The 26,441-nt window shown below is 31.6% G+C and overlaps 1 protein-coding gene across 12 annotated transcripts in view; it reads left to right on the top strand.

Annotated features, from left to right (window-relative positions):
- LOC127724579 (trichohyalin-like) overlaps positions 1-26,441 on the top strand; it is an 81,705-nt gene that overhangs the window by 13,830 nt on the left and 41,434 nt on the right. For 7 of the 12 annotated variants that reach the window (XM_052231586.1, XM_052231584.1, XM_052231579.1 and 4 more), the window contains exons 2-6: positions 3,512-3,754; positions 20,268-20,342; positions 21,001-21,135; positions 24,552-24,660; positions 25,824-26,042. In XM_052231586.1, the coding sequence (XP_052087546.1) occupies positions 3,512-3,754; positions 20,268-20,342; positions 21,001-21,135; positions 24,552-24,660; positions 25,824-26,042 (781 nt within the window). Of the gene's footprint in view, positions 1-3,511; positions 3,755-7,888; positions 8,442-20,267; positions 20,343-21,000; positions 21,136-24,551; positions 24,661-25,823; positions 26,043-26,441 lie in introns of those variants that run through there. The other 5 variants (XM_052231587.1, XM_052231585.1, XM_052231581.1 and 2 more) reach the window with 3 other exon arrangements.

Genomic DNA, 26,441 nt, shown 5'->3' with positions numbered 1-26,441 from the left:
TAGGGGGGGGGCTTAGTTTAACATAGGACCCTATGGGAAATACATACAAATGTCTTCTTTTAGAGTACCACTGAATGGAATGAAACCAAACATGGCATGAAAGTTCCTTATGAAGTGCTGACCAAATGGTGCTACTTTGTTGCCGATTTACTGTTCAAGATGGCCACCAGGATATTTTATTAAATAACGGGACCAATATTAATCAAAATTTGGCCTCAATCATTATTTGGGTATCTGTTATGATTTTTATCTATCTTTACATGATTTCTAAAACCAAAGTAGAGTCAGGTGAGCGACACAGGCTCTTGAGAGCCTCTAGTTTGTCATTTTTGTCTATCATCTTGGAAACTATACTGGAGAGAGAAAAACTTGATCCAGCAAAAATGATCAGAAAGACAAGAATTTGTCCCTTTGTAACACAATGTCCCAATTTGCCTCAATAGTTTTGTTGCATTATATAATTTTTTTTCGAAAATGCCACATTTTAATTTCATGTTCATTTGAAATCGTCCACTCTTTGTTAATTGTCTCAAGATAGCCTTTAATTGATTTTTATTGTTTTCAGAATAAGTTATTGTGTATATTAAATAGAAATAAATGAAGGTTGTAGTTTTTGTAGAGAAAGAGAAGAAGTCCACAATGTGACATAACATGAATTTAAATTTTTCACAAATGGAAGTTCTTAATATGTTATTTTAATTGGACAATTAAGTTTTTGAAGTAACAATGAGCTGAAAAGGGAGGTAATTATTCCACAATTATGTTTCTTATTGTAAAATTTTTTTAAACTGTCCTTTGTTTAAAATGTTTTGACTTTTAAAAGTTTATAAAAAATATTGAGAAATAAGACATGATTAGGAGTAATTCTTCCTCAAGCTTTCAATATTTTTATATAATAAATCCTGGACATATTGAATTTTGTGCCGATCCAGATTTTCCTCAGTTTGAAACAAAGGTAAGAGTTTGTCCAAATGAATTTCCCATTAGACCGCATGTATATATATATGTGGTTGTTGTTGGTTCATGTCTGTCATATTAGTTTTTCGTAAATTTTGTCTATAAATTAGGCCCTTAGTTTTCTCGTTTGAATTGTTTCACATTTTTCATTTCATGTCGAGGCCTATATTAGCCAACTATGCGATATGGGTTTTTCTCATTGTTGAAGGCTGTACGGTTGCCTATAATTGCTTACGTCCACTTCATTTGAACTCGGGTGTATAGTTATCTCATTTGCAATCATACAACATCTCCTCATTTTTAGCTCACCGGGCCAGAAGGGCCCAATGTGAGCTAATGCCATCACTTTGCGTCCGTCGACGTCCGTCGTCTGTCGTCGTAAACTATTTCAAAAATCTTTTCCTCTGAAACTACTGGGCCAAATACCTTCAAACTTTAAATGAATGTTCCTTAGGGTATCTAGTTTATAAATTGTATCTGAAATTTTGATCTATCAACAAACATGGCCGCCATGACTAAAAATAGAACATAGGGGTCAAATGCAGTTTTTTGCTTATATATCAAAAAGTAAAGCATTTAGAGCAAATCTGACAGGGGGTAAAAATGTTACTGTGGATTCATTAATATTCGTTGGATACTAATTTTCGTGGATTTCGTGGGTACAGGGAAACCACGAATTTAAATGTTCAACGAAATACAAATTTCATAAAGGAATATATGCAGACTTTACAAAAACCACGAATTTAAATATCCACGAATATGCAAGTTTTCCTCAATCCACGAAAATTGGTACCCACGAAAATAAATGAATCCACAGTAAACAGGTCAGGATCTACCAGTCCTGAAATTTTCAAACAAATCAAACAAACCATTGTTGGGTTGCTGCCACTAATTTGGTAATTTTCGTCGTCTCTCGTAAACTATTTCAAAAATCTTCTTCTCTGAAACTACTGGGCCAAATACATTCAAACTTTAAATAAATGTTCCTTAGGGTATCTAGGTTAAAATTGTATCCGAAGTTTTGATCCATCAACAAACATGGCCGCCATGGATAAAAATAAAACATAGGGGTCATATGCAGTTTTTGGCTTACATCTCAAAAACTAAAGCAGTTAGAGCAAACGTGAAAGAGAATTAGAGTGATGATTAGGTAAATATTTATCTATTATGAAATTTTCATGCCAATTGGAGAATTTGGAGAATTTATTGTTGGGTTACTGTTAGAAGTAGTTATTTATTAGGAAATTTTAGATTTTGATTATTTTCTTGAAAATTATAGTAGATAAGAAGAAAGTGTAAATGAGAAAAATAGTATTGATCTATCTGCATGAACATGTTCAGAACAATGACCCCCCGTCCCCCCAAAAAAGGTGCATTTTTAAGCAATCACCGATATACATTATTACTCAAAAATATAAATCATGATTGATGAATGAATTAAGCTTTAACAAATCAGGTGAGCGATTCAGGCTCTTGAGAGCCTCTTGTTATACATGTACACATATATGTACAATTATACCTTTTTACAGTGCACAAAAAGTGATTCAGTAAAAAATTTTCTTTATGGTAATTTTTCAAAGTGATCATTCTGTACACTGTGGAGCCTAATATAGTATTCAACAGTGTTGTAAATCAAAGCGCTATCACTGAAGCATCAGTGATTCACCCTGTTTCACAGTGATACACTCAAAATCACCAAAAAAAAAATCGTATTGTTCATGTGGTCTTGTAACCAAAGCAGATTGAAAGTCAGGACTATTCAATTTAAACAGCTTTGTCTTATTGTCTAGTACTCGTCATATTTTGCATCATAGTTGCTACTCAACATCATGACTATTAAGAATCCAACATCATAGAAAAGAAAGAATATGAGGTATCCATCCATGATACAAAATCAGTACATGCACAGCCAAAAACACAAAAAGCAAAGAAACAGGACTTTTATTGCTGTTCTTCATCTCAAAGTCACAGTGAGGCCTTCAATATTACAATATGTTGAAAGGCATTAGTAATTTCTATATTTATATAAACTAAATATAATCTTTAAATCAAAAGGGATTGATTATGAAAACCATTAATGATTGTCTTAATTTTCATTGCGCTTCATTGCCAAGAAGCAGTTCTTCTGCCCGACAAAGTCTACAATAGTTCCAATCACGAAATTAATTTCAAAATCACCAATATCAATCTTCAGTATCCCTGAATACATCTCTTGTAAACACAACTTTGCGACCGTGAAGTAATTTTGAATTTACATCCACAGGTTGTCGGTTTCAATAACTTATACTCTGTTTCGTTCCTGTTTCCCAGTTTTTGGTGGGGTTCGTGTTGCTTAGTCTTTAGTTTTCTATGTTGTGTCATCTGTACTATTATTTGTCTGTTTGTCTTTTTATTTTTGGCCATGGCGTTGTCAGTTTGTTTTCGATCTATGAGTTTGACTGTTCCTCTGGTATCTTTCGTCCCTCTTTTAGCAACACATGTTGTTTGGTTTGGAGATATCAAAAGTTTACTTTGTTTTGCATCTAGAAAACATCATTTAGTTTTTTCATTACAGAAGGCATACAGACACAGTAGTGCACATCCTTCTTCAGCATCTCATGTAGGGACATCTATAAGCGGTCATACTACAGAAGGCTCACGTAGGACTGGACGACCTAAGACTGCTCTGCCTTATGTATCCCAGACACTACCCACAGTTCCACAGTCCCCTGGAAGGGAGGCATGGGGAGATGGCCATTCACAGGATGATAAGCTAGTGTGGTCGGATGCCCTGAATAAATGGCTTCCAGAAAACCAGGTATGATTTGGTTGTAATACATATATACAGCAAAACAATTTTTTCGTTTGTTTATTTCTATATTATTTCATAATGAAATTTTTGGTAAAAAGATATATGTATTGTACATATTAAAACAAAATGAACACAACCATCAATCAGTTACAATAGAAACCATACATGTGTTATTCAGTTATTAGCAGCTTGTTTGTATAAGTAGAATTTTATCAAACACTTTTTCAACAACTTTAATGTGTTAAAATCAATATTGCTTCAGGTGACTTTTCAAGTTCCAGGGTTTCCTCTTGGTCAATTTCTTTTTTTGCCATCTCCTTTGCCAAAACAATTTTTTTTTCTACACTCTCCAATTTTTTTTCGCCAACTTACTTAAACATATTTTTGTTTGGAACTTATTTCCCTTCTAGCTAACAAAAAAAAATCAGTTTGCAGCATTGTTGTCTCATTTATTATAATTCTACATATCTATTTTATAACTTACATTGTAATACATTTCAACGAACACTCCATTACACGTGACGAAATGTGAAAATGGCAATCCTGAGTTCAATCTCTTTCCATCTTTTTACAGTACATGTATTTGGTTTTTGTAGTAACAAACGTGGTGTTCTAATTTTTTTGATGAATTCATTATTGATGCAGCTATTCATTTAGTAAAATGCATTTAATTAAATGTTTTCCTTGAAAAACAGATTTTACATTGCTAATTCAAAATCTTATACCTCTAAGAAAATTTTAGTTAAAAATCTTTAAGTGTGTTTTACTACATTAAACAGACCTGTCTTCTGTTATCCACACATTATAACCAGATTAGCAGTCTATAACTTGGATCTTTTGGTCAAAATGAAAGCTAACAGAAACCATATATTAAGTAGTGATTGAATCAAATTCTTTTATAGCCTATACAGTGTATTTGGATGTAGTCATAATAACAAACTAAAAAGTATGTTTTTGTTATGATTTTCTCATTTGGCCAAAAAAAATATAGTTTTATTTCATGTCTACCTACTTTCCCTAACATGTAGTTGAGCACAGTTCAAGTTAAGACATTTCCATATATATATATAGTCGATGTAAAATAAATATATTTTTTGGCCTTGAGACAAATAGAGTAGCTAGATAGATGTTCTTTATACTTTTGATCAATTTTTTTTTACCTTGAGAATATGGGGAGACCTGCAATTTTATCAAACTTCACAACCAAATTGGCCAATAAAAGCTTTATGGAAGGCATTTGAGGCAAGAAAAATAAAAAATTAAGAAACACTCAGCACAACTTATATTTCTTTTCTTTTAGCCTAATTAAGTGACTGCTATACTGTTTTGCAGTTTTCAAATTGACAAGACATTGACAATTTATTTTATTCACTTGATTAATTGTTAAAAAGACAAATACATGTACTGAACACAATTTATCAAAAGGATTAGCTTCATGAGTACAAGATAAAGAATGCTTAAAATTGATAAATGTCAACATTTTGGGGATAAAAGAAAGATAAAGTTGACATTTTTGGATAAAAGAAAGATGATCAGTTATCATGTTCCGATCACTTGGAAGTAATACTGCCAATAAAATATTTTTAAAGCGATTGAATGATTTAAATTCTAATAAGACTTTTGTGATATGTTGTTAGGCGCACACTGGTGTATTTGTTTTAGAATAGTTTTGTATTTGCACTCTTTATGTAAATGAGTTCGTTTTGTGTAAGGGTCAGGGAAAATAAAGACCAGAAGACGGTCAAATATTTAATAATGCAGGTGTATGTTATCACGGTGGGAGATGTGAATTAAAATTATGTATTTTACATGTTAATTAATCTTTATTTATTGCATGTTTTTTGGACTGAATTGGAACGAGGAAAATGAAAGTGGTTTGATTCAATTTTTTGTGTTGAGTATTTTTATAATACAAAAAATTGGTATGATAATAGATTATGCATTTTATTAAAGAAGTAAAAATGAAGAAGACAAAATGATTTGGGTATACAGTATGTATGAGCTGAAAATGGAAATAGTTGCTGAAAAGGCTGTAGTATTATGTGTTTTTTTTAAGGAGATGAAAAACAAATTATTACTTAAAGTTTGTTTTTTTCCTCAGAGTTTTAACTTTTTTGGCCACTTGAATATGAAAACCAAAATTTATAGTTCTATTTATGACTTTGACTCTGTTATAATTATTCTTTATGTAATTTTACCAAGCAGTAAAAGCATTGACAAAAGCACATTTTGTATGAGGCACAGAAGTGCTGCATACTAAAAAATGTACACTATTTTGCATACACACCTCTATTAGAATTACAGAAAAGAAGCATTCAATTCTTACAATTGAATTTTCATGAAATTATGTGTAAAATCAAGCTTCTTATTTATTTTCAAATGAATTGTTGTAACGTCATGGTGACCATGTGCAGACATGAAAATTTTGCATTTCATTGGGAAATAGAATACAGTTTTGAATGGATTGCAATTGTCGTCTGCCATACCTTGTCTAAAACCGTGATATAGAGAGAAAATCTGACATTAGCAAAAATGTTCAGTGTTGAGACCTACCAACAGTTTATTTACACCAAAACTGTTGAACAACTTTTTGTAGCCGGAGTCTTTATAGTTAAGCACCCAATTCCTCTTATCTTTATAATTTTTATCCATTTTCTCTTTTTTTATGATAGTAGAGGGGCATTATGTTTTTTTCGGTCTGTGCGTCTGATCGTTCGTTTGTTCGTCCGTCCGTCCTTTCGTCCGTCTGTCCCGCTTCATGTTAGAGTTTTTGGTCAAGGTAGTTTTTTGATGAAGTTGAAGTCCAATCAACTTGAAACTTAGTACACATGTTCCCTATGACATGATCTTTTAATTTTAATGCCAAATTAGAGTTTTGACCCCTATTTCACGGTGCACTGAACATAGTGGGGCATCTGTGTACTATGGACACATTCTTGTTTATTTTTGTATGGCCATTATTCTGTACGTTTTGCCCATTATTCTCTGTTATGTAAATCTTTGACCCTCATATAGGAAGAGCTGAATTTATATTGAAAGCAACATGTTTTTAAAATTCAATACTCAGATTTTGATATAAAGAAAAAAGAAAAAAGCATACACAAACTAGGTAGTAAGGTCTGAAATATGGATAAATGATTGAATGTTGTTCCAAATAAATCTGTAGTTATAATCAACATAAAAACTACTGTCCTTTGAAAATTATAGAACTCGACATACACTTAACATGTATTTAAATACTAACAGAACACTTTAGTTATAAATTGGTTTAAGACCAATTGACATTTTACAAACCAAGCTTCTTTAAACAATGGCATACCAAGTATTTGCAAATCCTTATAATTTATTTAAAGAATGATCTATTTATATTTAAAATGCTGAATTTCTCTTGAAAAATTTATGTGATGTTTTCTTAACTATTCATTCATTTGACTAATCTTTTAAAACATCATAAAAAGGGTTCTACTACTTAAAGGTAACCAGGCTCCAACATTTTTTGGACCAAGCAGTAATTAATTTTCCTTGCATTGCATAAATTATTTTTTCCAGTTTACCCATCCCAAGAACCATTAGCACCCAATCAAATTTCAATTTATGTAAAATTTATTTAAATCACTTAGAATTCAATCCTCGAAAAAGGCAGATTTCGGATAACAAGATAATTGTTTTATGAGATCTAATGGAAATAACAGACCGTTATTGTGACATAATTAATTTCTTATAGATGTGACGAAAGTTTATTTTCACATAGAAACACTTAAACATGTCTTCGAAATCAAAGACTGTATATACAATATCTTTTTCATCTCCGACAACAAATAAATTTAAATGAAAAGGAAATTAAAAGTTTGCATTTAAAATTTATTTAATGTTACGAGCAAACAATATGAAGAAATGAGAAAAAGTGAAATTAAAAGAATGAAATTTCAATGAATCTAAACTAAATAAAATTTTATTGTTTGATTAAGTTTTGTGATACTACAAAAATTTTTGATCATTCACAATCGAGGATTTGAGATCTATTGTGTGCGAGTCTTTGACGAAAAAAGATAATTAAGTGATAAAATTTTGATATTAATCAAGATTCCAGTGTCATCCTTTGTAGGGGACTTACGAAATATCAATGTCTTTAATCCCGTACTATCTTTATGTGCGTTGGAACATCTCATCCGTTGTTTAGGATTGTATAGTGAAAGTTAATAATCCAAACACTAACTTTGTTTTGACAATAGCATTTGAGTGGCTTTTCATTACTGCGGTACCATCGTTTACTTTTCACTAGTGATATAAAGGGTCTGAGAACAAATACATGGACACGATTAATATTTAAAAAAATTGCTGGTTTAATAATTCAAGTGTTGCAAGTAGAGGTTTTGTGCATTAGGAACATGTTTCATTTGTTAAAGGGATATTAATTGACATCTTTCTTTGTGTTTGGCAAGCAAGTTTTTTTCTATTGTCATTCTAAATCATAATGGGGAAAGGCGTTAATTTTGAATCGAAAGAGGAAGGTTGGATTGCTACTAAACACAGACACAAGCATCCAACTAAAATTAAGAAGAAAACTTTTGGGTCTACAGAAAATGTTCAGATTCGACAATTTGGGACCCTTGATGGTATTCAGATCAATGGACAGAAGATGACCACACCACGGACGCTGAATGGAAATGATTATGAAGACGATAGCATTGAGGTTGTTAAAAAAGAGCAACAATTTTCTTCTTCCTTGGTCACATCTATGCTTTTAGCCAGTATAAAGGAATTAGCTTCAGAAAAATATAAGAGTGATACGGATTTAACAATCGATCATATACCCTGTGCAGTCTATGAAAGGGTATAGTACTTGCTTTCTTTTTCTGCTTATTTACTCCTTTTCTTCATCTTGCAACTTTTTCTTGCATTGCATTTTTTCTTCCCAGTACAGTGAAGGCAAGGTATATGTAATTTGCAGCATTTTTTGTATCTGAATTAAAAAAAATATCAATTAAAAATGTGGTAAACACATCCATAAAGGTATGCTATTTAAAGGAAACGAAAAATTGTATTTTTATCACTTAAAAATGCCCTCTGTAAATTTTTAGGTCTGTTCTCAGAATTTTGTGTAAAAGTGATATGTTATTGCTATGAACATTATGTTTTTTAAAAATATAAGAGGTCATCAGACTAATTTTTGTAAAAAAATAAATATTAAAACAATAAATTTAAACGAAAAGGATACTAAGGAAAGCAAATCAAACCAAATTGTAATTCAAAAGGTGGAAGTACATAACAGTAAGATTTTACTGTAAGTAAATACACTTATATAACAATTTACTTGATTTAACTGCAAATTTTTATATGCTTGTATTCAGACTTTGACAAAACCACGATTTCATAATCCACAAAGTACAAGTTTCACGAAAATTGGTACCCACTAAAATAAACGAATCCACTGTACATTTGTTTATATCATACATAACATTATATATCTAAATCATAATAGGTCCCTTCTCAATCAATTTCCACTCCTCCATATTATACATGTAAATGTAATGAAAAGAGATATGTAACAAAAGCCACTGTCATCAACTTCAAAATTTCTGGAAAAAAATGTTGATTGAGTTTTTTTCCAAACCATTGATATGGAAATACTTTGATAGTTATTGCCTTAATTTCTTATCATTTTCTTATTAAATTTAAATTCATGAAAACTTTGAAAGGGTTTGATAATCAGAAAAAATTTTTTAATGTGGGAACTTTTGATCTCATCTGAATGATGTAGGATTATGAGGTATATATATGCACAGTACCAATGAATATTTTATAAAAGTTGGAAGGTATGAAAATTATTTTACATCTACTAGTTGTAACTTTTTTTTCTTTTATTGAGATGATTCTCCAAATTTTAAAGTTAAAATGAAAGAGAAAGAAACATGAAATAAGAATTGCAAAACATATTTAGTATTTAATTTGAAAATTTCTTCTCTAAATGGGAGGGTGAAAGCGAGGCCCCTCATTGGGGTGTCCAAGTAATCACATAATCACAAATATTTTGCCAATATAATCACATAATCATTAATTATTTTTTTAAACAAGATAATCAAATAATCAAACAATCATGAAATATTTGTAAGCTGGTAATCAAATAATCACTATAAAAGCAGCTAAGTAATCACATAATCAAAAACCCCATTAGGAGGCTTGAAAGCCTTTTAATGAATGTGCTGTCCAGAAAATTCTCTAAATTTGGTCCAGATTTTTTGCCACAGTGTTGTCTAAGTTCCCTTTCTAGATTATGAATTTTGATTGTCCCTTTTATATCTTCCGCCTCTTTTTTTTCGGAAAGAAGATTAGCAATAATTATAAAGCCCTGCTCCTTTGATATTTTAAATTTCATAAAATTTTTGTCCGACTAATTGATAAAAATGATGTGGGGTATATGTCAATGAGACAGCAACCCAACAACATTAAAATCTTAAAGACATTTAGACACCAATTTAAGTCTTTGAGTGTCTTCACAATTTGTGAAGCCCTGAATTTACCTTAGTCAAAAAACAAAAAAAAAGAGTGAATAAATTTAACAAAGGCCATCAAAGATCTGCCTTCAGTCCAAAATCTACCCCTTATTCTTTCTTTTCCTTTTCAGGAGTGCAAACAATTTTGTATACTTTACGATATATTCAATGGTTGCTTTGATTTTCAAGTTACAGAAGTCTGTTTGTTTTCAAAATGTTTCAATATATATATTGACCCTAGAAATGTTTATTGTTAAAAGATTTTAATATTAAAGGTATAGAAAATTATGTAAACTTTAAACTCATTATAAAAATTGAGTGGAATTTGATTTGATACATTTAAGACTATTAATGTTGTAAATTGGCGTTGAAATTGAAATTTAACAGGTTGAAAAGAAAGCCTTTTAAATCTTGTTTGTCCTTAGTTTAAGCTCATCTCCATCTCAATTTAAAGTAATCAAATAATTAAAAGATTTCATAAAGGTCTATAAATGCAAGGGCTATCTGCAGAGGGTCAAAACAACTCCGAAGAAAGTGCAAAAATTGCAAATTTAGGTTGAAATAATAATTTTTTGTTTGTCATTGTCAAAGTGTGTGTAAGTAAATGCTCCTCAGTGGGGAAATAGTTTCTTAATTTTAATTATAAATGTTCTACCAAATGAATTTTAATGACTTTTTTTTTTATCTCCCCAACAAACCTCAAAATGGTATTGCTAACTAATGTTGTTCAGAAGTGTGCTGTCTTAAAAAAAAAGAATTTCTAATATTTGCAAGCCTGGTTTTTCAAGGCTGGTAAAAAAGTGGGTATGTGGGAAAAAGGTGGTGGAAAAAAGAACGAAAAAAGTGGGAAGTTTTTCAAGGCTGGTAAAAAAGTGGGTATATGGGAAAAAGGTGGTGAAAAAAAAAGGGATCTACAGGTGGAAAAAAGAATGAAAAAAGTGGGAAATTTTTCAAGGCTGGTAAAAAAGTGGGTATGTGGGAAAAAGAATGAAAAAAGTGGGAATTTTTTCAAGGCTGGTAAAAAAAGTGTGTATGTGGGAAAAAGGTGGTGAAAAAAAGGGATCTACAGGTGGAAAAAAGAATGAAAAAAGTGGGAAATTTTTCAAGGCTGGTAAAAAAGTGGGTATGTGGGAAAAAGGTGGTGGAAAAAGAATGAAAAAAGTGGGAATTTTTTCAAGGCTGGTAAAAAAAGTGGGTATGTGGGAAAAAAGTGGTGAATAAAAGTAGGATCTACAGATGGACAAAAATTGAAAAATAGTGGGAAGAGGGAACAATTTACATAAAAAGTGGGATTTGGTAAATGAGCTGCTGTCAGCGTCCCAGTGTAGCCCCCCACCCCCCACCCCACCTCATGTTTGGTTTACAGGTTGAATTATGAAATAACTTTCAAAGTGTGTCCTTACAGTAGTGATCAGGTTTGTAGGGTTTTCCTTTGAAAAAAAAAGAAAATTAAGAAGTAATACTGTTTGTTACATGGGTAATAAATATTTGATATAGGTTAGTAGGCAAGAAAATCATTTTATATTAAGTTACTACAATTAAGTCGCTCTTTTTTTTTAAATGATTCGATAAATGTTAAGAAAATAAAAACTAGTTGTAAAATATAAAATAAAATTGACAAAACTTTTTTAACATGAAATTGCTAATTGATATTTATATGTGATAATTATTATTCTAAAATTGGGAATATAAAAACCTTTACATTTACAGGTTTTCTATATATCCTGAAGAAAATGTAAATCTTTAAAAAAGAATGTCTTCCTGTTTCTGATTTGAACTAAGTTATATAGCCACTTGGAACTGGTCGAAAGTAAACCATTGATATTTTATCTTCCCTCTAATGAACATTTTTAGATGGAGTTTGTTGGGGGAAAATTTTGAATTTAAACTTTTCAATCACACACATCAAGATGAAGAGCAGCAGTAAATTTTATGCCCTGTTCCTTTGATATATTGATCAATCTAAAGAGATTTCATGATCAATATTTTTGTCAGACTTATGAATAAAAAGAGATGTGGAGCCTACTATTTTGTACACCAGAGACAGCTACCCAAGAACACCAAAAGACATCTGCATGTATCTAATGGTCACTATAGGCTTTCAACAATAGACAAATGTCTCTACAATACGTCAAACTCTAAATCACACTGTATAATCAAAAATTGTGAATAAATATAACAGAGACAATCAAAGATCTCCCATGAACCCAAAATCTGCCCCACATACTTTCTTTTCCTTTTCAAAAGTTCAAATAATGCTTATACTCAAACAAAATATTTAACATTGCTTTGATGAAGTTTGTTTGTACTTGAAATGTTTCAATATATTAACCCTAAAAATGTTTATTGTTAAAGGTATAGAACAATTATGTGAACTATAAACTTATTTTAAAAATGAGTGAAATTTGATTTGATACATTTAAGCCTACTAACCTTTCAAACTGTCGTTTAAATTGAAATTTAATAGGTCCAAAAAGAAGCCTTTTAAATCTTGTTTGTCTTAAGCTCAAAGCTCATCTCCGTCTCGATTAAAAGTAATCAAATAATTAAATGATGTCTTGAAAGGTCAACAAATGCAGGGTTTTTTGTTAGAGTGTCATTTTAACCCTTGAAAGTGCCAAAAAGACCAATTTGGGTTGAAATAATCACTTTTTGTTTGCCTTTTCCCAACAGTGTGTTAAAAATGATGCTGGATAAAGTTATTGTCCAATGTTACCCTTAAATATTTTAATGGCATATTTTTTTCTTAGCAAACATCATTAGAATTTTCAAGAATTGCTAAATAGTGCAGTTCACATTGTGTGTCTTCTCACTAATTCACAGTCCTTAACCCATTGTATGCCAGAGGGCCGATTTTGGGCCGATCTGTACATACTACGTTCAGTGCCAGAGGGCCGATTTTAGGCCGATGTTATTTTAGCGACGTTACCAACGCCGTCATCAGTACAGAATTGTGACGTCGATCTCCCGCCACCTAAGAGCGCACTTGCCACTTCCACTTGGCGTTGCATTTCAAAAATAACGTATGGCTATTTTTGGTTCAGATATTATTTGTTTGTCTCGAAAATTACCTCACTGTTTCTCACTATTCAATGAAGACTTGTAAGTGGTCCCGCTGGATGGGTTTTTGTCTTTTTGACACATTCCCCATTTCCATTCAATTTCCTATTCTTTAGAAACACTTTTGTCTATCGATAGTCCATTTGTTTCTTTTACTTGCATGCTATTATTTACGACTCAAATGTTTTGTACAGCTTTGCAATAAGTTTGGTGTTTGGATTTTTTTCTTTCGCACATAGTGCAGACAGATTCTGTTTTTGTTTTGGATTTTTTTTTTTGTGTGTGGGTGGGTGGGTGGGTGGGGGGGGGGGGGGGGGGGGGGGGGGGGGTGTAAGTCATTAGCATATACATGGCGAATAAATAGATAGATTTCACAATTTTAGATATATTAATTATTCTTCCACACATACATGATTATGTTTGCATTTTTTATGAAGTCCATTTCCACATCTAACACAAACAGTTCTCGTTCTCTTTCTCCCATTCCACCCGTTTCTGTCTGAACAACCGCTACAATCTTTTTCTTTTCCGTCGGGGACCTTACGGAGTCGTATGCGCGCATTATTTAGTTCACGATTAGGGAGTCTTTGCTGACGTGATAAAAGATGCTCTTGTGCGAGATCCTCAATTATACTTTGCAGAAATGATAACCTCGAGAGACGTGGTGCATCACTATTTTGTTTATAAAGTATATAAGCATTTGTTACCATTCTTTGTAGTAGATTGAATACAATTTTTTTCCATACTTTCATAGTTTTTCTATCATCGACATATGCGCTGACAAGCTGATCAGCTAGATCTACTCCTCCCTTTTTTGTGTTGTAATATTCAATCATTTTTGGTTTCCCGTTATTATTAAGTTCGGCTCTACATGCAGTGGATAACAGACGGACAGGTTTCCTACGCATAGCTTCCTTATACGCACATAGCAATAACTGTCCTTGTCTTAAAAACTTAGCTTCGTTTTCATCTATTGTCGGTTTTTTTATAGAGCTTGGCATGGCACGATTTTTACGTAAAGTTCCAGTCAAAAATGTCTCTTTCCGCAGTAGTTCTTTTGCTAAATCAAGTGACGTGAAAAAGCTGTCTGTGACAACGTGGTAGTATTTATTAAAAAAATTGCACGAGTCTAAAAGTGAATTTACTACGTAACTTCCCTGTAACATTCCGGCAGGGGTTGGGTCATAACGCTTTCCTTTATACACATTAAGATGAACAATGTATCCCGTTATTGATTCAGCCACCCATAATTTAACACCGAATTTCGCTGCCTTTGAGGGTATATATTGAATCAATATTGACCTGCCCCGTGTTCCTATTAAACTTTCGTCTATGCTTAAGGATTGATTTGGTGTATAATATTGTTTAGATTTGGCATTAAACAAATCAACGAAGCATTGAAATTTTCCGGTCGGGGAATACTGTGGATCATCACGGTTAGGAATCATATCATTGTTAGTTATATGAAAAAACTTCAAAATCAATTGGAACCGGTTCCTTGAAAACATGTCTCTAAACCATTTTGTTGATTGGCTAGCAAACTTTGTATTCCAATATTCGGTTATATCCGGTTTCTTAATGATACCCATATTGAGAATAACCGCTAAAAACGCTTTCAGATCTCTCAATGTTAAAACCCCAACTTTGAACCAGTCATGCAGGCGCGAGAATCGTTGAATTCTGTCTTTACTAGCAATATAGTCTGCTGCATACCTGCAAAGAAATAGGTTTTATAAGTTTTCCATCGAAAGTTACTTTTTCTCCATTGAAACTGTTTGTTTTTTAGAAGCAAGCGGTTATAATTTTCTCACGAAAATATACCCTTTCTCCACGAAAAAGGAGCTAGCGCTTAGATTACTTTTTATTGTTTTGCTGAGAAATAAGGCAACACATCATGAAAAAAGATGAAAAGGCACAATGTTTTTTTTTTCTTGTAAATATTATAACCGCGTGAATGAGGGGGTGCCGATCATAGATCCGCCAATGGTGACTGTTCTAATGTTAATAAGGTAGTGTCTCTTCGTACATGCATGTGTGTAAAATGAGCGTCTAAGGGCTCATAGTCTTAACCGCGGGGTGGTGGTTACTGACTATCCTTTCGGGTATAACTGTGCCGACAGCACTTGCCAAATCATACCCTGTTCTAACCTGAAAACATTGAAAAACATACCCTGTTCTAAACAGAAATATTGAAAAACATACCCTGTTCTAGACACGCTCAGAAAATGTATACCTGTTCTAGACACGCTCAGAAAATGTATACCTTGTTCTAGATAGAGACCTATATGTTCTAGACTAGTTCAGAAATTTATACCCTGTCACCAAATAATTCATTAATGTAAGATCCTGTTCTAGACAAATACTTTGTCTAAAAAAGACCCTGTTCTCACCAGCAAGGCATGAAAACGCGACCCAATTCTAACCAGCAGGACATGAAAAAGGGACCCTGTTCTAACCAGCAGGGCATGAAAAAGCGACCCTGTTTTGCGGCACACTCGTACCACAAAAAATATAGGAAGTAACCCCCCCCCCCCCCTCCTGGGGTCTTAACTTCCGACTTTTTAATAAAATGCCAAATAACTTTTTTAAAGCAAATAAGCAGTTCAAATGTTCGACTTATGTCCGGTTTTAAATTATGAAAATGTTCTATGTTTATCAATTCCTTGGTGATGTACATAAAGCATGCATCGATAAAATATGTACATGATAGTACCTTTTGGTTTCTGTAACTATTTGTCTTAAGTAATCCATTGTCATAAACAGGAAAAAATAAGATATAGGTCTTGAATTCCTTGGAGGAGCGTCTTGAAGTCCAACATTCTCGGCAAAGTTCTGTTGCATTTCATCTATTTCTGGTGGGTAGATTCTAAACCATGGACGTTGGTTCGGCACATTTTCATCTTCGCTACTCTCCGATTCTGTGATCTCTTGAGCTAGATCAACATCTGAATCCGTTTCACTTTCAATACTGGAAACTTCGGAATCTTCGGAAATGTCTGACATTTTGGAAGCGCAATGCCAATAGTTCCAAAAATGACGTCATGTTTTTAATTGTGACGTCACTGAAATGTAGAAAAAATCAAGCACTTTTCGAAAAATTAGGAAAAAAAGGTTATATTAGGCAACAACCATTTTCTTATCTGGGGAGGGGGGGGGGGGGCTGGGATTTTCATTGTGTTTCAGAACCTTCCTCCGATATTTTTAGAAGGAAAGCAACATTTTTTTTCCTATCATGTGAAATAGAACTACATGAAGCAGGTGACAGCATAAAAATTTGTTCACGCTACAATGCAAAATCTAATTATTTTTCGGTCAGCAGCTAGGCCATCAACATATTTTTTTCAAAAAAAATGGTGCAATTTGGTAATTGGACTAGAACTCCTCCGGCCAAAACAATAATTTGGAACTCAGATTTTAAGAGGTGGTTCTTCACCCTACCGTGATTTTCCCATTTCATTTAATTTTTGTATACATCTGATTTTCAAATACGTTCAATATAATATTGGATCTTGGATCACGGATGTTTCTAAAATGCGGAAATCATAGTAATTAAAACATGCAGTTGAAATTACTTCTAGAATCAGATAAAATCAATCACTTAGCTTCAGAAGCAAAAATGTTCAAATTAAATTTGTTTTTGAAATAATAGTCAGTTCTTTGAATTAAATACATGTATCTGTAAACAAAATCGTTTTTACTGACAATATTGGCTTCCACTAATATCTAGAGCCGGCAAAATAGCATATATATTTTTTTGGCGACGCCAGAAAAATAGCTTCTGCCTTATAAAAACTCAAATTGGGACAGAGTCACAGAGTGTGATCATTAATGGGCTTATAAGTACCCGTTTTTATCTACGTGTAGGTACAAATATTTATTTTATTCCTAATAAAATATACATTTTATATTCTCTTACATTGTGTAACATTCCAAACACAAGATTTACCGTTATCGCTTCATGACATGAAATTATTTTATTACTCTGAATCTTGGTTTGCATCCGTCCGTCCTTCCAAATTATGTATCCACATCTCCTCAGTAAGTAACAATTTTAGTTTAATTCCGGGGGGGGGGGGGGGGGGGGGGGGATATGTTTGAGGTCAAATGCAGGACGGGGTTTCTTAGTGAAAATATCAAGGTTGAGCAATTGGTTAAAATAAAAAAGCCGGAACACAAAAGGTGCACAAAATTAAAGATTATTTTAATTCAGAAAAAAAAATTGCGCGCACCAGCGTGCCGAAAGACAATGCCACGATCGAAATTTTGCCTAAAAAATAATCAGGATCCATAATTTGATCCAAATTCCCCATCTTGAAAATTAAATGATTGCTTTTATAGAGACAAACAAGATTGCATCTCTTTAGGGAAGGAAGCTGGACTTTTTGTTGTAAATATTCTGAGTTGTTAGTTTTTGTAAATATATTATGAAATATCAAGAAACTCTTGTCTATTTTCTTAGACCTCGGCGTTTTATAGTCTTAAGTGTTTCAGGCGAAAATAATATTTTGCACCGGGTGGACCTCTGAACAAAGTTTTCTTTGCTTGATAATATTTGACATAGTATGAAACGGGTGGCAAAAGGGTTTCGTAATGTATATGGTGGCCGTGCCGTGAATTGGGCTTTTCAAAATATCTGACGTTTGCATTTTATGCCGGTATCAATACATTTTTCGGAAGGTATTATAGTTTTCCCCTCATTATCCTACTACATGTTCTGCATAATTTGCATTGCATCACAATTTCAAATATAGCTAGACTTGGTGGTTTTTTTTATTGATTGTATGTTTATAATATATCGTGTTATTTTGATTTATGTTTCTGAGGGTATAATGATTTGTTATTGAATAAACATTATATATATATAGATATTAATTTTGACAAGTAACAATATTGTATTATTCCGGAAATATCGGAATTGCCATATCACATGCTGTAGAAATGGAAACCATCATTCATTTCTCAATAGAACTTTCTTCTATTGTTGACGTCACAAAGCCTCCTTTACCTTCGCAACGACTTCCAAAACAAGCCGTGGCACTGAACGCAGAATTTTGAAATTTTGCCGTGGCAGCGAAAGGGTTAACAAAAGACAGAATAATTTAAAATAAGGCTCAATTGGTGTAAAGCAACATTTAAAGTATAAGTAATTTGCAAACCTGATTTTCCAAAACCTTTTCTTTTGGTTAATTGTCTCCATAGTGTAGAATGACCTTACATAATGATATGATATCACTTGGGACATTTTTTTATAAGAAGGTTTTTAATTTTAGTAACCTCAACATTAAATAAATTAATTGTCTTTTAAACTGCTCTCCATCATTTAAGGTAACACTAATATCTTGTATATTTGTTATTCTAATTTGCCCAGTATGCTAAAAATATTCCAAAATTAAAGATAATAATTAGTCATTTTTCAGCTATCATTGTACAATTTTATTGTTCATTCCCAAAACTGAAAATAATATCACATCATTGGTAGATTTTCCATTGTTTATGACAATGTTGACCAATCAGAATGTTTTATGAAAATTTTACCCAGAATGCTTCAGATTCTGAAAACTTGGATTGAAAATAATTTCTATTCATTATATAACTAATCTATGATTAATTGATATATTCATAGGCAGAATTTGAATTAATGGTTGGTATATTTGTGTCATGAGTGATTTTGTGTATTAGAGATGACCCTGTTGTTGCCAATGAAAACTTAATACCTTCAACTCATGTTGTAGTGATCCATCGGAATTTAGTTGTATTTGTAGGTGTAAAAATGTGTAGTTAGATTTAGAAACATATATTCTTGCTTAAGGATGTTCGCTACTCTGTTTAAAAATAACAAGCTTTTTATAAGACTGTTATAAATTTGTAGTATATACATAAAGGAACTAAAAAAGCAGAAAAAAATGAAGGGTCCGTGTGCTTGTTTTCGAGATATAAGCCATTGAAAATTTGGCGGGAAATGTTTCTCTCTAGATTTTTCATGTATTTAACATGGGCACCTTTTTTCTTTCAAATACTGGGAAAAAATAACAAGGATTATATAAGATTTTCAAAAATGGCTTTTTAAACAATATATAATAAGATTATGAAAAGAAAAGTGAGGGTTAGCAGTCAAAATTTTTATTGGCACTAACATGGATAAAACTAGAGAATTCCGAATATCTGACAAAAAGTCAAAAACAAGAGTAGCGAACATCCTTAATTTAGATCACATAGATCAGTTTTCTTCCTTTCTAGTGATAGAGCAGAGCGCATGAACAAGGGAGAGAATATTTTGATTAATAGAGATGACACAATGTTTTGTCTATGCAACATTGTCATATGAATTTTAAAGCTATACAAACTTTTCAGTTATTTGCTTTGATTTGTCAGTGACCTATATGAATGCGGCCTGTGTTAGCAAAGAATATACAGTTTTTCATATATCTAGTTACTCTTATAAGTTTTAGTTCTTTGTTTTTTTTCATCTCTCAGAAAACTTAGTAAACTTTGAGTACATGATACATTTGAAGTTTTTGTCATCTAATAGATTCATAACCAAGGGAGATAATTTGTAATGTAAATATTATCTCCCTTCATAGATACATTTTGTATTTCTAAACCAGTAATTTGAAGGAAAAAAATGTAACACTTCAGTCCTTAACAGCTATTTCCATTTTCAGCATTGTTATTGTATTTTATGCTCGCAATATACATGTAAGAATCCTCCAATATCTTTTTGAAACAGTGTTGAAGTTGACATCTTATATATATGAAAAGTCACATTAACCTGAAAATTTGGTACACATGTTCATTATCATGATTATGATAAGGTGAAATATATGTGCCAAATTTGGGTTTGGACCATGATTTCACAGTTCATTGAAGATGGATGAGTTGGACATGTTATCCTATTGACTTTCTACATCTGTATATATTTTAGAATTTTATAATGAATGGCTGATTATAATGGGATTTCATTTCAGTTAAACAGCAGACCATATGTAAGTTTTGTAGGGACAGCACCAACAGTGGAGAAACTGTATACCAATCTCAGAGAGGTAACCAGATAATTTCTTCCATCACTGATTTGCTTCAAATATTTAATACCTTTATGCTAATACCTTGTTTAATACCTATTGCCAGTTATATTAGTGTAACATTATTTTGTTCATGATAAAGTACTAATTTTGGTTTAAAGGTGTTTCATTTTGACTAAATTTAATGCCCTGCTTAAGATATGGTAGGGGGCATTATACTTTCCCATCTGTTCATCTATCCAGCAGATTCTCTGCATCATGTTAAAAGTCTTGGTTTAAGGTAGTCAACACAAAGTTGCATCACCTGAAACTTTGAAAACATGTTCATTATCATGTGACCATTACAGAATATTTGCCAAATAAGGTTTTGACCTAGATTTTGCAGTTCCCAACAGGGCAGGGTTTTTCTCAGTTTATAATACTGTTTTTTAAAATGTACTTTTAACACAATGGTCCAAAACTGAAATCTAACAGAAAGAAAGAATCAGTTTAATAAATGCCCTTTTTTCTACATATATATATATTTTGCCGATTAAATATGGATACAAATTAAAACCTATGCTAACTATTACTATCTTACTCCTTTGAATGTATCAACATTTTGCTCAATTGGAAATGTAGATGTTAAAAGATGCTCTCTCTAGAGGAAGAACTGTATTATACCTCAATCATTTTGCAGCATAAACATGAAGGAGTTGATGGTGCTTGTTGCGACAGATATGATGATCATATGAAATCTTATGAACAAAAAGCCAAACATGGAATGGCTCCAAAGCAACTACATCCAGAAAATTCTTTTATAAATCGTCTCATGGTAGGAGGAGCTAATGCATGCACCTTTTGTTTTGTTCACAGAGAGTGGTAACCAGATCTAACAGGACACCAGTACTTGTGCAATTCAAAATTTAGAAAAAGAATTCTTTTTCATTGCAATTACCGTAAAAGAACCTGAAAAAAAAAAGTAATGGAAAATTGAAGCTAAACTTTTATTAATCTGACCTAACAACATATTTGACTTGGCTTTTTAATTTCAAATGTCCATATGCAGTGGGGTCAAAGCAAAAGCATCCAAAATTATCACTTACCCGTTCAAATCAAATAAAATGTCATTTTTTTGGAAATTTCAAAGACAAAACAAGACGGAGGCATGGAAAAAAATTTTTGAACCTGAAATTTGTACAAATCATTAAGGAGCACATAGTAGAATATAATGCAAAGATTTTTATCTCCAAAGGAAAGTTCCTGAATTAAAATTCTAACTTTGGCATCAAGATCAAATCAGGTGATAACTTTTCAAATTCAGGTGTTTCTGTTGTGTCGTAGTTCTCCTTTTATATTTGATGTGTTTCCCTCAGTTTTAGTTTGTAACCCGGATTTGTTTTTTTCTCTATCAATTTATGACTATTAAACAGCGATATACTACTGTTGCCTTTATTTTTGTTTGTTTCATGCAATGATTTTTTAAACAAAGTAATGGAAGTACATGTTGAAGTTTTATGTGGCCTGCTTATGGCAACCCAAGTTCAAATCTTGGTCACGGCACCATAAATGTGGGGATGCTTTCTAATTATCTGACCATAATATAAAAAACAACAGCTATTCAGTGTAATGTTTTTCTTTTTACGAACCAAAGCTAAGGCAATGTCGCCAATATGATGTCGACCTAGGATCCTGCAGCCTTCTCAATAACTGTTAACATAATAAGTATTACACTGTTATACATGTGACTTATTAACAATGGTATAGCTTCATGGTGATATTTAAAAAAAGAAAGAAAAGATTTTTATGACTTTAATAATAATATTCAATTTTTTTTTTTTCAAATTTTGATAATTCGATTTTTCGAGTATCATGTAAAATTTGTGGCTAACAAAATTGGATGACAGTTGATACTACATGCGCCACAAATATTGGAAAACCTTGAATAGAATTATGCTATATAATAATGGGGTATATACAATCATAATCTGATTACATGCACAAGTCTGGTGTTCTGATTGGTCAGTTACTTTAAGATTGAATGTTCTGTGTACAGAGTGACTATTCCACTGGATATTTTTTTAATGATTGCATGTTTTTGATTTTAGGTAGATGTGGTATTTATCGTATTTAAAAAAATAATCTTAACATTTTCAGATATTAAGGGACCTTTTAAAGACAGAAATATCTTAATCAGATTTGAATTTACATGTTATATTTTATCAGAAGGGTTAAGCAGAAACTTTTAAGACTGAATAAGTTTTTCAGGCTTGCAATCTTTCTACTAATCTTTTAGATTATGATTCAATCTTTTGTCCTGTTATTGATAAAAAAAAAATTGCCTATTTTATTGCAGGAATGCTTGTTAAGAGGATATTGCTTAGAATTGTTATTGCTTTATAGACATACCACTGGCACTATTGAAGCAAGAATCTAGGCAAACATTAATTAGTGATTAGCAAAAATAATTAGTGATAGCAAAAATAATTAGTGATTAGCAAAAATAGTTAGTGATAGCAAAAATAATTAGTGATTAGCAAAAATAATTAATGATAGCAAAAATAATTAGTAATTAGCAAAAAATAATTAGTGATTCTATATCATTTATGTGTTATATTCTGCACAACTTTGGTCTGTTTGTAGATGGTTTTTAATCTTAGGAACAGTTGATAACATTTTGTGAACTTAGTGATTTTATTTTGTGATGATACATTTCTAATTACAAAATTAATGTACCTTAAGTTTATGCATCTTTTGAATCTGATTGTCCCAAACATGCATGAAATATTTGCCACTGGATGTTAAGCAGCAAACAATAATGAATCTGTTGTTTTGGACAAGTAGTGTGTGAAACAAGTGGTCTATAAGTAAAGACATTAAATAACTAGAATGGAGAAATTTTCATAAAATTGTAATTTTTTTCAATTCTGGAAACAAACCACTAAAAACATTTAGTTTTAATACTCAATTTAGGTTTATTTACTCGATATGTATTAATGAAACATCAAAATGCTTATTGATACATTGTTAAAACGTGGCAGAAGATCCCAAGAGGACATTCGAAACTTATAAGTTGAAGTAAATCTTAAAACAGCATGGCAAAACATGAGAAGCATGAAAGACAAACTTGTCCACAAAACACTACATAAAAAACTAAAAACTAAAGACTAAGCAAAAAACTATGTGTGATCTCAGGTGCTCCAGAAGAGTAAACAGATCCTGCTCTACTAGTTGCATCTGTTATGTTGCTTGTTGTAAGTGCAACTTTGGAAATAAGTCTCATTCATTGATGTCACAATCAATTAAAAGAGAAAGGATTGTGGTTACAACAATTGGAACTTATATCCTTTGTCATCTGAGACATTTGATAATGGTCAACCAACTTTTGATGGTGTCCTTGAAATTTTCGGAAGATAACCTCAATTTTACCACTTGGAACTCATGATACTTGGATTTTCAGGGCCTATTCCTATATAACAACTAATAGTTTTAATCTTGAGTTCATGTTAAAAGTTATGATAGAGAATCTAAAAAATTATTGATATTGTCTTTTTGAACAAAGGAGGCTTTAGATAATAAAAAGGGTTCATTTCTTGCCAAAAGAAAGATATAACTGTTCTGCAATCTTCTTTTTTCAAAATTAATCATTTTTATGTAAATGGAGACTTATACAATTTGTATGTCACAGAAGTTATGCAAATTTGACTCCATGGTCTTAATTTCAGAGTTTTTGTAGTAAAGCCAAGGTTAATTTCACATATATACAATGTATTTGTATTTGGATTAAGTGGAATTAGCATTTTGACAAAGTTTGATAAAGTGATTTATTCCTTCCTTGATAAGAGAATTTCATAATTTCTTACACATGTTTTTTTTTAACTTATTTCATGAAAGCTCAAGCTGATAAAAAGGTTTGATATTTTTGTAACTTAATTATAATGTTAAAATAAAGAATGCTTATACAGAAAAAGTGAAACCTTTAATTTGAAAAGGGCAGCTAAAAAAGATACATTTAACACTTTTTTACTTAAGAAATAATGTAAAATTAAAAAAAAAAAAAAATACTTCTGCGAATAATGCAGAACTGAGAATGTACTATTTATTGATTTCATATTTGTCTAAAGTCAGTAAAAATTTTGAAAATTTTCAAATTATAGAATTTTAGTACAATCAAAGTATGATATCAATTTATTAAATTTGCAATTTAAATATAAAAATGGATATGTTAAATATCTTTGAATACTATTTCAGGCTTTAAGGAAAAAAGAAGCTCTACGCAAAAAGGCCCAAGAACAGTTAGAACAGAGACGTCAAAGAAAGGCACATTCGTCACCTCTGCATTCATCTATTAATGAAAGGAGTATGGTTATACTGTAGAAACATTTATTTTCGTGGGGTTAAAATTTCGTGGTTTTGTGTCTATATAAGATTTCATAGGGATTTAATTTCGTGGTTTCCAGTAAATGGAAGTGATATTATATGTAGGTGATATTTTCGTGGGGGATTTAATTTCGTGGATATATTCTTTCCACGAAATAAATGAAATTAAATAAATTGAAGCTATAAAACCAGGTTCAATCCACCATTTTCTACATAAGAAGATGCCTGTACCAAGTAATGTTAGATGTGTTTGAGCTTTTGATTTTGCCATTTGATTAGGGACTTTCCTTTTTGAATTTTTCTCAAGAGTTCAGTATTTTTGTGATTTTACTTTTTTGTATGCATTTAAATGAAATTAAGATGTATCTGCATATTGAAATTTTATTTTTACATGTGGCATCAATACATTTTGTTTAAGAAGACAGTTATCACTCTTAGATTTTGGTTGACAACAAAAAAAGGGTCAATAGTGTTGACAGTGTATTTACTTAATACACCTTCCTAATTGCAAACTGTGAAAAATGAGTTTTGAAACTTGAAGGTAAATTAGTTATTGGTGTAGAAGGAAAAGGTAAAAAATGTGTATGTCCAAAACTGTCAAACTCTTTAAAGGTCAGTCACTCTACCATAAACATATGGTGGTATATTTTATGAGTTAGAGTTATCTCCCCTATACCTGTATCATTTTATCAATTCTGAAATGCTACTGAATCATGTAAATTGAGGGAGTTGAACACATCAAAGTGCATGAATTTGGTTTTGTTCTAGTATATGGGGCCCTAATCATATCAAGTTACTGTTGGTGATGTGTTCTTTCAAAGGGCATCGTAACACTTTTCATTCACATCACTTCTTTTAACTCACTTCTTTTAAAACGCAAAAAATATTTAAAATTGAATACGCTGGATTGGAAATATGACAATAAATTATCCTGCACTAAAAAACCCACAAACATTATTTTTAGGAAAATATAGAAACTTTCAACTCTATGCTGTTGCTTAGCCCTGTTGGTATCCAGTAGACATGTTTCCTGTTTTATCTGGCAATAGGATATATGACATATTATGATATTAATAATCATTCTTTTACAGCTTTTTACTCATTATAATAACTTTTGACAAACTACCTTCCCAATTTTCTTAGGACAAAAGGTGAGATTCCAAATGCCAAGGTCAACAAAAGTTTCACCCAGATCTCCCCGAGATTCAGCAGTTAAAGAAGATCAAGATTTCAATAAACAATGGGATGATGAGGCAAACATGGAAGATGTAAAGAAAGAAGAGGAGATAACTCCACCAGAAACAGAAGTTAAAGGATCCAGTAGTTCAGAAACAGATGGGGATCAAAGTTCAAAAGGTGCTGGTAATATTTGTTAGAATATAAAAGAAGCTATACATAAAAGTATTGAGATGTGGTGTTATTGCCAATGAGACAACTACGGTATACTTTACTTTAATTATGTGGAAAAACTATGGTTTTATTTTTGATTAAGGGCTATTCCATTAAAATGTATACTTTACTTTTAATTATGTGGAAAAACTATGGTTTTATTTTTGATTAAGGGCTATTCCATTAAAATGTATACTTTACTTTTAATTATGTGGAAAAACTATGGTTTTATTTTTGATTAAGGGCTATTCCATTAAAATGTATACTTTACTTTTAATTATGTGGAAAAACTATGGTTTTATTTTTGATTAAGGGCTATTCCATTAAAATGTATACTTTACTTTTAATTATGTGGAAAAACTATGGTTTTAT

Source organism: Mytilus californianus, unplaced genomic scaffold (genome assembly GCF_021869535.1).
Source record: "Mytilus californianus isolate M0D057914Y unplaced genomic scaffold, xbMytCali1.0.p SCAF_14, whole genome shotgun sequence".
Taxonomy (NCBI): Eukaryota; Metazoa; Mollusca; class Bivalvia; order Mytilida; family Mytilidae; genus Mytilus; species Mytilus californianus.
The sequence above is the reverse complement of the archived record's forward strand: the minus strand, read 5'-3'. Positions and strand labels throughout refer to the sequence as shown.